Consider the following 12,276-nt stretch of genomic DNA (forward strand, 5'->3'; position numbering starts at 1 on the left):
TCTGGAGAAAAAGAGATTTAATCTCCAATAATGGAAAGGTTTCTTCAGAGTAAGAGCTGTGAAAATCAAGAGTTGGTTCTGGCCATCTCAGTGGGTTGCTTTAAAAAAGGCCTGGATTCTTTCTTGGATACACAGAATATAACCGGATACTAATATTTATAGGTAAAGTTGATCCAGGGAATATCCGATTGCCTCTTGGGGAATCAGGAAGGAATTTTTTCCCTGCAGGAGCAAATTGGATCATGTTTTGCTGGGTTTTTTTGCCTTCCTCTGGATCAACTGTGGGTATAGGATTATAACTTTTTTTTTAATTTTATGGTTGAACTAGACGGACTTTTGTCTTTTTTCTGCCAGACTAACTATGTAACTATATAACTATGTAGCAATTGTCCTTTAAAACCATTTTTGTAAAGATATTATATTCATTCCCTTTAAAACTGTATATCAAATATGTCAGATTCAGGGAAAACTTGCCCAAGTCCAAGCTTGCTGGTTTATAATGCGAGTGTTCTTCAAAAAGTTTCCACAATTTTTTTAAAATATATATATAACTGCAGAAACATTTTGAAAACCCCTTTAGAAGTATAAGGAAGCTGAAGATTCTCTCAGTAGGTTAAGACCTGATCTGTATCCTGTCTTCTTTTATTTCACTTTGTTTCTCAGACAGAAAACATTCACAGTAGCCAAAATTGTCCCAAATTGTTTTTTTTATTGCTATTGCTATAGATCTATTTGTGCGATTATCTGTAACATTTTGGTCTACCCATTTGCCTGTCTTCAGCTAATCCCATCGTCTTTTCAGTATCAACCCTACAACTTCTGAAAAAGCAGAAGCCATTAGGAGACATGCGTAAATGACCACCTCATCGTGACTGTAATATTACAGAGCAGTGCAGTTACCTATTATCTTCATTCTCAATGATCCGCTTATACCTCTCCAATTCATTTTCCAAGGATTGCTGGTATATTAATAGCTGACGGCAGTCATTGGTGTACTTCTCCAAATTCCTTTCTGCTTCTTCTATACCTTTTCTGAGCACTTCAATCTGCTCATTGTACAACTGTATCTCATCATCATAGCTTTCCTGAGTGTTTTTTATAGCTTGTTCCAGCATGGAGGTCTGAGAAACAATACAGAAAATGAATCCCATTACATGTTCATAGCAGGCCACCTACTTCTATAACTCAATGATGGAGGCATTAAAAGAAAACCTCCTGTAAGAGCATCATGATTATATAAGAAGCCCCCGGGGTTGAATTCTAAGCCTCTCAGAGCCAAAGCAGTTCCTTTAAATTTAAAGTCAATTTATGTAACAACCAATTTCTCCTACAAAAAGTCTAAGTTTTCTAGTGTGTGAAGAAGTTGTTCTCCTCAATATATTACTTTTAAAGTGAAAGTCAAATGATTTTGTATTTTAGTTTTGAATGAAAAAGATTCAGGAGAAGAGACAAGCTTTCTACGTGGTAGAGAAGGATCAATGGTGGATCATTGATGGGCTAGGCCCCATGCTGCATTAAATTGAAGAGGTAAGTTTTAATAATGTGGTCTGAAAGTTCAGATAATGCTAAAAAGAAAAATACATCTAATCAAAATATAAAAACTGATCATAGGTAATAATTTACTAAAGGAATTATTTTACACTTAATTCATCTCCCTTCAATCATCTATTGATGACCAGGATTTAATTGCCAGGAAAACAAACTCTTTGCATTTTTTTAACACATTTTCTGAGATAAATAAAATAAATGACACTAATCATTTGTAGCCTCTATAGAGGGCTGATATACATAATATTATATAAAGTTATCTGAGGGAAAAGTAAATCGGTCCCACCCATCCGTTCTCTGTGGATTATTTAGCATTTACTCTGAGCGCCATATACAGTGCCTTGAAAAAGTGTTCATATCCCTTGAAATTTTCCACATTTTACAACCAAAAATGTAAATGTATTTTATTGGGATTTTATGTGTTAGACCACTTAATTGTGAAGTGGAAGGAAAATAATAAATGGTTTTCAAAATTGTTTACCATTAAATATCTGCCTTTGTATTCAGCCCTCTTTACTCTGATACACCTGACTAAAATTTAGCGGAACCAATTTCCTTCAGAAGTCAACTAATTAGTAAATGGAGTCCACCTGTGTGTAATTTAATCTCAGTATAAATACAGCTGTTCTGTGAAGCTCTGAGGTTTGTTAGAGAACATTAGTGAACAAACAGCATCATGAAGGCCAAGGAACACACCAGGCAGGTTAGGGATAAAGTTGTGGAGAAGTTTAAAGCAAGGTTAGGTTTTAAAATTAAAAAAAAAAAATATCCCAAGCTTTGAACATCTCACGGAGTACTGTTCAATCCCTCATCCAAAAATGGAAATAGTATGGCACAACTGCAAACCTACCAAGACATGGCCGTCTACCTATACTGACAGATCAGGCAAGGAGAGCATTAATCAGAGAAGCAGCCAAGAGGCCCATGGTAACTCTGTAGGAGCTGCAGAGATCCACAGCTCAGGTGGGAGAATCTGTCCACAGGACAACTATTAGTCGTGCACTCCACAAATCTGGCCTTTATGGAAGAGTGGCAAGAAGTAAGCCATTGTTGAAAAAAAGTCATAAGAAGTCCCATGTGTAGTGTGCGAGAATCCATGTGGGGGACACAGCAAACATGTGGAAGAAGGTGCTCTGGTCAGATGAGACCAAAATTGACCTTTCTGGCCTAAAAGCAAAACGCGATGTGTGGCAGAAAACTAACACTGCACATCACCCTTAACACATCATCCCCACCGTAAAACATGGTGGTGGCAGCATCATGTTGTGGGGAAGCTTTTCTTCAGCAGGGACAGGAAAGCTGGTCAGAGTTGATGGGAAGATGGATGGAGCCAAATACAGGGCAATCTTAGAAGAAAACCTGTTAGAGTCTGCAAAAGACTTAAGATCAGGGCAGAGGTTCACCTTCCAGAAGAACAACAAACCTAAACATACAGCCAAAGCTACAATGGAATGGTTTAAATCAAAGCATATTCATGTGTTAGAATGACCCAGTCAAAGTCCAGACCTAAATCCAATTGAGAATCTGAGGCAAGACTTGAAAATTGCTGCTCACAGATGCTATCAGTCCAACAGAGCTTGAGCTATTTTGCAAAGAAGAATGAGCAGAAATGTCCCTCTCTAGATGTGCAAAGATGGTAGAGACATCCCCAAAAAGTCTTGCAGCTGCAATTGCAGCAAAAGGTGGCTCTACAAAGTATTGACTCTGGGGGGCTGAATACAAATGAACGGCACACTTTTCACATATTTATTTGTAAAAAAAATGTGAAAACCATTTATTATTTTCCTTCCACTTCACAATTATGTGCCACTTTGTGTTGGTCTATCACATAAAATCCCAATAAAATAAATTTACGTTTTGGTTGAAACATGACAAAATGTGGAAAACTTCAAGGGGTATGAATACTTTTTCAAGGCAATGTAATAATTTAGGCAATACATGTGTCTAGAAGGAAGGGGCACTGACATCCTGACTGAAGCCCTAGAGGGTTCTGGTTTGTATTTATTAAAGCAGAATTTTTTTAATCATTCTGTGTCTCTGTCTGAATATGCTGCATGTTTCTAAAACTGTTAAATCCCATAAAATTAATGAAATCTCTAAACATTGTAAGGTACCTAATTCAGAAAACCACAGTTGTACTACTTAAAATATTGCACTTGGTGGCAGCAGAGCACTAAACACGGCTACACACATGTATTGCATACTGTATATAACTCCAATGTATTGAGTCTTACAATTACCTAAACATTTCACCTAAATACAATTTATAAAAATACCAGTTGGAAATACCATTTTTTGTCATACCATTTTGCTTTTTACAGCCTGCACTTAATCTAAGCTTTAATATTTAAAGATGTATGGTCAGTATGGGGGGGTTAATAAACTGCATGGTGCAAAACCTGCTTAATTGAACAAGCTGAAGTTAGAAGCTGTTTGGCTACCATGTACAGTTGCACCAGATTCTGAGTACACCAGTTTTGGTAAATCTCCCCCTATGAGTAGTTTTTATTATAGACTCAGTGCTGTTGACACATAAAATCCCCATTACAGTAGACTACAACTGGGAAGACACATACGGGTTGTTAGGGAGAGATGAAAGTATGGATTATATTGTTTCATGTTAATTGCATTACTTTTATTATTACCTATTTACTTAAAGTGTGAATGGAACTAAACCCACTTCTCCATTGTAGCCAAGGAAGCTGCCATCTTAGCCTCTGTTTGATCTGCAGCTGCCATTGTGCTGCACATGTGATCAGTTCTGACATCAGTCATTTGATGGTTCGACAGTTTGATTGAGAGCGCAAGCAAATGTGAAAGTTAGCATTCCTGGCATACCTTGAATATAACTGTTGTTTTATATAAAGTAGGAATAGTATGGTGCAGGGGAGGACTGACAACTCATGGGGCCCCCGGGCAATAGGGGATCATGGGGCCCCTGTGTCTTTGCCCAAACTCAAAAAAGCCTATGAAAAAGGTACCAGGGGCATCCCATCGGGCCCCCTACTGACCCCGCGCCCTCGGGCAGTGCCCGAGTTTCCAAATGGTCAGTCCGCCCCTGGTATGGTGCTTGCTCCCAGGTGGGGAAACATCAATGATATGAATGAGATAATATTCTTTCAGAGACCTCATACCTCATGACATATTGCACATCATATTCCTCTTATGAACAGTATGGATAAAATATTGATGCCACAAACCCAGTGCTGTTATCGATATTCAACACAAGCTACTATTAAGCACTGTCAAACATCTATGTGAAAAATAGAAATACCAATGCTAAACGGTGTATAAAAAATGTAAACACAATGATATAACTAAAATCAAACCAACAACCGTGTCTTCAATAAATGCCTATGCACTGTAGATCCACAAATTGCTATAATACAACTATAACATGCTGATTAAAAACAAAATAAAGTGAAATAAAGTGACATTTATAACACTCGATAAATCAATAATGAATTGATACCATGATTGCTGTGCTGTAAGTGACATCCAAAATAAAGCATGCAATATTCAGTGCATCCATAAATGTTCAAATAATATCAGTGTCCAACATTCACATAATGCAATCTTGTCTGTAGTTATTAAAGATCCACACTCCTCCTCTGTGCACTTTGTAGCTGTGCTCCACCTATTTGCAGAGTGATTGCTCGCCCTAAAGATAGATCTCTACTCTCATACAGGTCTCTATGCGCTCAGGTCAAATGTCTTCAGATTGGTCTCTGCACTTGCCACTGGGTAATGGTCCCTTCAAATAGCCCTTCTCTTCCAGCATGCCTCGATGGTAGTATTCATAAAAATGTAAAGAAGCTGCCCATGGTGTAATACTGTAATATGCAAATTTTTATTAAATTAAAAAAACACAATCACAATAACATAAAATGCCTGCACATGAGTGTGATGCGCATAAAATCAATGGAATCAATCTCTCACCGAACTTTCGGTCTTGGCCCCAACTGGAAGTGACATCACCTGGCTCCAACCGACATGTTGCGTCGCCCCTGTTGATGTGACCCCTGATAACTACAGACAAGAGTGCATGGGCATAAGCATTATGTAAGTTTTGGACACTGATATTATTTACACATTTACGGAAGCACCGAATACTGCATTCTTTATTGTGGATCTCATGTGCAGCACCTCATTCGTGGCATCAACTCCTTATAGAGTTATGGAGTGTTATACATGTCACTTTATTTTGTTTCTAATCAGCATGCAATATGCGTGCGTCCGCCCTACACAAGGAAGCAGGCAATGACATACCAGGACCCACAGTCTGCAGCAGATTGCGAACGGGCTAGCCGGAAGTTTCCCCACCCGGGAGCAAGAACCACACTATTTCTACTTTATATCTACTTTTATGTATGTGGAACCACATACAGTATATCAAGTGTGAGCCGCTGCTTCTTGGTTTCCTTTCTTCTTGATGGTTGGTTTGGTGGATTGATTGATAGAGATAACTGAGAGTGTAGTACACAAGTATATCTGTAATTTGTAACAGTTTTTGAAACCTTTAAATTGATGGATTTAGCGGCTTTAAGTGACATGGAGTGAAATGAATTTTGTGTGCACTTTCATTTCTGTCACTTGATTCAGTCACCTCTAATCATCATTGCACAGTTTATAGAACATGTCCAGTGGAGTGCAAGCATGTATAGTGATTATTATCAATTAGATATTAAACATATTCCAGGTCAATGATTAGGAACATGTAGGTGTAAATCCTAACACAACCACATAGCTGAAATAAAGATTCTTATCCATGTTAAAGCTTATATGAAATTTTAGTAATCAAGTTTACATATACACTATATTGCCTTTACATGCACATGAACTTTAATGGCATTCCAGTCTCAGTCTGAAGGGTTCAATATTGAATTGGCCCACCCTTTGCAGCTATAACAGCTTCAACTCTTCTGGAAAGGCTGTCCACATTTTTTAGTAGTGTGTCTATGGGAATGTCTGACCATTCTTCCAGAAGCACATTTGTGAGGTCAGGCATTGATGTCAGACAAGAAGGCCTGGCTTGCAGTCTCCGCTCTAATTCATCCTAAATGTGTTCTATTGGGTTGAGGTCAGGACTCTGTGCAGGCCAGTCAAGTTCCCTCCCCAAGTACCGCATACTTGCTCATCCATGACTTTATGGACCTTGGTTTGTGCACTGGTGTGCAGTCATGTTGGAACAGGAAGCGGCCATCCCCAAACTGTTCCTTCAAAGTTGGGAACCTGAAATTGTCCAAAATGTCTTGGTATGCTGATGCCTTAAGAGTACCCTTCACTGGAACTAAGGGGCCAAGCTCAACCCCTGAAAAACAACCCCACACCATAATCTCCCCTCCACCAAACTTTACACTTGGCACAATGCAGTCAGGCAAGTACCGTTCTCCTGGCAATCATCAAACCCAGACACATCCATCAGATTGCCAGAGAAGCATGATTCATCACTCCAGAGAACACGTCTCCATTGCTCTAAAGTCCAGTTGTGGCTTGCTTTACACCACGGCATCTGTTGCTTTGCATTGCACTTGGTAATGTAAGATTTGGATGCAACTGCTCGGCCATGGAAACCCATTCCATGAAGCTCTCTACGCACTGTTGTGCTAATCTGAAGGCCACATAAAGTGTGGAGATCTTTAGCTTTTGACTCTGCAGACAGTTGGCGACTTCTGTGTACTGTGCACTTCAACATGCGCTGCCCCCACTCTGTCATTTTATGTGGCCTACCACTTGGTGGCTGAGTTGTTGTTGTTCCCAGTTGCTTCCACTTTGTTATAATACCACTAACAGTTGTCTGTGGAATATTTAGTAGCAAGGAAATGTCACAGATGGACTTATTGCACAGGTGGCAACCTATCGCAGTACCACACTTGAATTCACTGAGCTCCTGAGAGTGACCCATTCTTTCACAAATGTTTGTAGAAGCAGTCTGCATGCCTAGGTGCTTGATTTTATACACCTGTGGCCATGGAGGTGATTGGAGCACCTGAATCCAATGATTTGAAGAGGTGTCCCAATACTTTTGGCAATATAGTGTAGTTTTTAACCTCTATATTATATATAATACAATTTTATACATGTCATTTTAAATACAAACAACCACCCCTATCACCACTTTTTGGGTAAAAGTTGTATATTTAGAAAAGGTGATCCAGCCATTAATTTCCCTTAAATGGTTGTTATTACAATATAAAATGCCTTATTATATCAAGTGGTAGCTTTAATAAAATGTGTTTTCAGTCCAGGGGCGGACTGACCATTTGGAAACTCGGGCACTGCCCGATGGCCCGGGGTCAGTAGGGGGCCCCATGAGACGCCCCTGGTACCTTTTTCATAGGCTTTTTTGAGTTTGGGCAAAGACACAGGGGCCCCATGATCCCCTATTGCCCAGGGGCCCCATGAGTTGTCAGTCCGCCCCTGTTTCAGTCTCATACGTTGCCTTAAAGCAGTGTTTCTCAATTCCAGTCCTCATGGACCCCCAACAGGTCATGTTTTCAGGATTTCCATTATTTTGCACAGGTGATTTGATCAGTTTCACTGCCTTAGTAATTACCACAGCTGTTTCATCTGAGGGAAATCCTGAAAACATGACCTGTTGGGGGTCCATGAGGACTGGAGTTGAGAAACACTGCCTTAAAGTCATTTCTCATAAAGATGGACTATATTTCAAATGATTGGGTGTAGTTATGTCCTCCTTTAGGCAGTAGATGGCAGTATAATAAAGAAAATGCTAGCCTTATCCTGATTTAGGAAGACTGGGAAAGTGAGCCAATTAAAAATACAAAATACTCCGAATGATTACGTGTATTTGTTTTAATGAGATGCATTGGTGGACATCTTCTGACTCTATGTACAAATATGTCCAACAATTGTCATGCTCCATAGTTTTACATTTCATGCACATGGATGTTTAGAGACTAAAATGTGCTCAAGCTTAAAATTGCCAGCACTTTCTTGTGCCCAGTAAGTCTCGGGCATGTTTGTACAGCACATTTCTCCAAAAGTAAGAATCATTCTGGGGGAAAATGTGCCATACCTGCATGCACAGGTGAATGCTCATACACAGAAGTATTGGCTTTTAAACCTGTACAGCTGCATACAGCCATTCACTTGTATGGCCGGCTGTATGCACCACCTGTGCATAAAAAGTGCTGGGAATTTTACAATTGCGCACTTTTATGTCTTTAGATGTCTCCATGCATGAGGTCTTAGACGTCAAATTGTTTTCATGTCATATACCATATAACAGGCAGCTATTCTCTGAATTTTAAAGAAAAATATACATATTCAAATTGATTGGAATATGGGAACTGTAGAGCTTTTACCAGATTTAAGTGAGTCCTCTCTAATATGTATGTAGGTCATATAAGTCATTAGGTTAATATTAACCACTTTAGCTCCGGAAGATTTTACCCCCTTTATACCAGGCCTTTTTTTTTCTTTTTAGCACTGCACTACTTTAACTGGTAATTGCACAGTCATGCAACCCTGTACCCAAATAAAATTGATATAACACAAATAGAGCTTTCTTTTGGTGGTATTATTTTTTATATATAATATAAATAAAAATTTGCAAAAATATTTTTTACTTCCTGCTATAAAACATATCCAATAAAAACATTTTAAAAATCAAATTTCTTCAAAAAATTTTGGTCCAAATGTATTCTGCTACATGCCTTTGGTAAAAAAAATCCCACATAAGTGTACATATGGATTGGTTTGCGTGAAAGTTAGATAAATCTATGGTAGATATACATATCCGGGCTCAACATTTCAAGTCCTAAGCTACTAGCCAGGACTTAAGAGTGACTCGCCACCAGTTGCCCCAGCCAACTCCTAACCTAACCCGCCCCTAATTCCGGCCCTAAACACGCCCTTGTAAATTATCTCATTAAATGGCACTGTTAAATGTTTTATGCAGAAAGAAGGAAGAAAGGGAGAGAGGGGTGGAAGGGAGGGAGGGGTGGAAAAATGGGAGGGAGGAAGGAAGGAAGGAAGGATCGAAGGCAAGGGAGGGGTGTAGGAGTGGAAGGGAGGGTTGGAAGGGAGGGAGGAAAGAAAGAAACGGAGGGAAATAAGGGAGGGGTAGGTGAAAGAAAGGAAGGGAGTGGTGGAAGGAAGGAAGGGGTGGAAGGAAGGAATTAAGGAGTGGGTGGAAGGAAGGGAGGAATGGGTGGAAGGAAGGATCAAAGGCAAGGGAGGGGTGGAGGAGTGGAAGGGAGGGGTGGAGGGAAGGATCGAAGGGAAGGGAGGGGTGGAGGAGTGGAAGGGATGGTTGGAAGGGAGGGAGGAAAGAAAGAAAGGGAGGGAGGGAAAGAAGGGAGGGGTAGGTGAAAGGAAGGAAGGGAGTGGTGTAAGGAAGGAAGGAAGGGGTGGGTGGAAAGAAGGATTGGAGGGAAGGAAGGGTGGGTGGAAGGAAGGAAGGGAGGGAGGGAGGGAGGGAGGGTGGGTGGAAGGAAGGAAGGAAGGAAGGGGTGGGTGGAAATAAGGGAGGGGTGGGTGGAAGGAAGGGGTGGAAGGAAGGAAGGAAGGAAGGAAGTGGTGGGTGGAAGGAAGGAAGTGGTGGGTGGAAGGAAGGAAGGGGTGGGTGGAAGGAAGGAAGGGGTGGGTGGGTGGGTGGGTGGAAGGAAGGGAGGGGTGGAAGGAAGGGTGGGTGGGTGGAAGGAAGGAAGGGGTGAGTGGAAGGAAGGAAGGGAGGTCGGACTTACATGCTCATTCTGAAGCATCAGAGCTGTTGGCTGCTCTGTGTTCGCCCACATATCCTCTGAAGCTGCATGGAAAGGAGTCTGGGCGGGAACAGGAGGAGGCAGAGCAGATCCAGCCTCTCTCTCCTTCTCCTCCCTCCTTCAATCAAGCAGCTGAAATCCGTAGGAGGGAGAGGAGGAGAATCGGCTTCCAGCAGCTTAATTGAAAGCCATACAGGAGATCACTGTTTGTCACCATTGCACAGATCATACCTAACCATTCCGTTTCTTTCCTGCCCCCCCCCCCCCCCGGCTGTGTGCTCCTCAGTGCCTAGTCTCCTATTGGTGGATAGGGGGAGTGGCTTGGCACTGAGGAGCACACAGCTGGGGGGAGGCCACAATAGAAAGAGAATGATCAGGCACCGCTTGTCACCGCCCCTACCGCAACTCCTCCCACACACCCCTAGTCCCGCCGCTGCTCGCCTGTATATTTGTGTATATACTGTGTATATATATATATATATATATATATATATATATGAATTAGTGAGGCTAGCAAGCTGACACTAACTGACTTTGAGAACTGACTAACTGCCACTAACATCACCAAAGACATTAATACTGTACAGTGATAATACTATACACTATCACTGTACTAATGACACTGGCTGGGAAGGAGTTAACATCTAGGGCGATCAAGGGGCTAAATATGTGCCTAACAAAGTGTGCTGTTTTTACTAATAGATCTCTTTGCAAAGCAGGGATGAGAAACAGAGAGATCATTCCCTCTGTACAGAGCCCTGTGTTGAATTGTCAACACAGGACCCTATGCTGTGATTGGACAAGGCTGATCAGCAGATCCTAGTCATGAATCATAGCTTGGGACCTGCTGACAGACTCCCGCTGTGTACAGTCACAGTGTGGATGGGGGTCATCACACCCCATACATAAAGAAACATACATATGGGCTGCCGTCTGCAGTAGATGGCGTGTGGGAGGACCTTAAGTGGTTAATTTGTTTTTTCTTCTTGTTTATTTGACACAAACATGATTTTTTTTTCATGCTGATAAATGCTTTCCAAGGTAAATTTTACATACAGATTTCTCACCACTATCATCTCAGGTGGAATAGCTCTGCGTTAAGAGTCTCATATACCGACCGGAGTCCGAGTTCTGCATTTACCTTTAATGAAATAGTGCTGGTCAGGCACATCTCCCACACTGTGCTTCTAAACAAGAGGCATGGCATGCAGATATCCTGCATAATAATGGAAACCTATTCCAAGAGCCACTGTATATTGTACCTAAAGTGCAACCTGAACACTGACGTTTAGTTCTGAATAGTTTTGGGAAGGGCTAGGGCGTCACTAAGATTTTTTTCTGCTTTGTGATGCTCTTGGGAAGATCTCCTCTCATTTCCTACTCCAATGACAGTGTTTTAAAGATAATGGACAGTAAAGGGAAATCTCTCTAATAAGGAAACATACAATAAATAAAACAAAAACTTCTTTTAGGAGGATGCTGCAGGCTAGGGCATCTGTTTTTTTCCTGTGTCTCCACTGGCAACTTCTTCTCACTTTCTATTCTGGTGATAATTTTGTCAGCAAGTGAGGGTAAATCTCTCAATCAGGGTCACAAGGAGTAATAACCTGTCCCCCATTCTATTTGAAACTACAAAACTCAAAAACGTTTTTTTTTTTTACACTTTGCATGAGGTAGCCGTATTAGCGTACTTACGACAGAAACAATTGAGTACTGTCCATGATACTCTTTTTATTTGCATTAACATACTATTTTTAAGGACAAGCTTTTGGGGTATGTCCCCTTCGTCAAGGTCCAAGTAGTACTATTTTAACATTCTGCAAAAACTTTGTGCATTAGTATTGCTTGGACTTTGAAGAAGGGGGTACACCCTGAAATATTTTACACTTTGAAAACCCTGAGAAGGAAAACCAAAGCAAGAGCCATCCCTTCAAGGGTGTCTTAATGCCAGAGGCTTTGACTAGGCCTCCCGATCACTGTTACTGGCTATCAGAGAAGT

At 40.9% G+C, this 12,276-nt stretch overlaps 1 protein-coding gene across 2 annotated transcripts in view; it reads right to left on the reverse strand.

Moving 5' to 3' along the window:
- Positions 1-12,276, reverse strand: part of BFSP1 (beaded filament structural protein 1) — a 48,319-nt gene that overhangs the window by 12,284 nt on the left and 23,759 nt on the right. Inside the window, exons 6-7 of one of the 2 annotated variants that reach the window (XM_089686304.1) lie at positions 5,488-5,577; positions 901-1,121 (exon numbers count right to left, since the gene is read on the reverse strand). In XM_089686304.1, the coding sequence (XP_089542430.1) occupies positions 901-1,121; positions 5,488-5,577 (311 nt within the window). The remainder of the gene's footprint in view (positions 1-900; positions 1,122-5,487; positions 5,578-12,276) is intronic. The other variant, XM_089686915.1, reaches the window with a different exon arrangement.

Source organism: Staurois parvus, unplaced genomic scaffold, assembly GCF_062004578.1.
Source record: "Staurois parvus isolate SC_StPar_1 unplaced genomic scaffold, SC_StPar_1.0 ptg000001l, whole genome shotgun sequence".
NCBI classification, from domain to species: Eukaryota; Metazoa; Chordata; class Amphibia; order Anura; family Ranidae; genus Staurois; species Staurois parvus.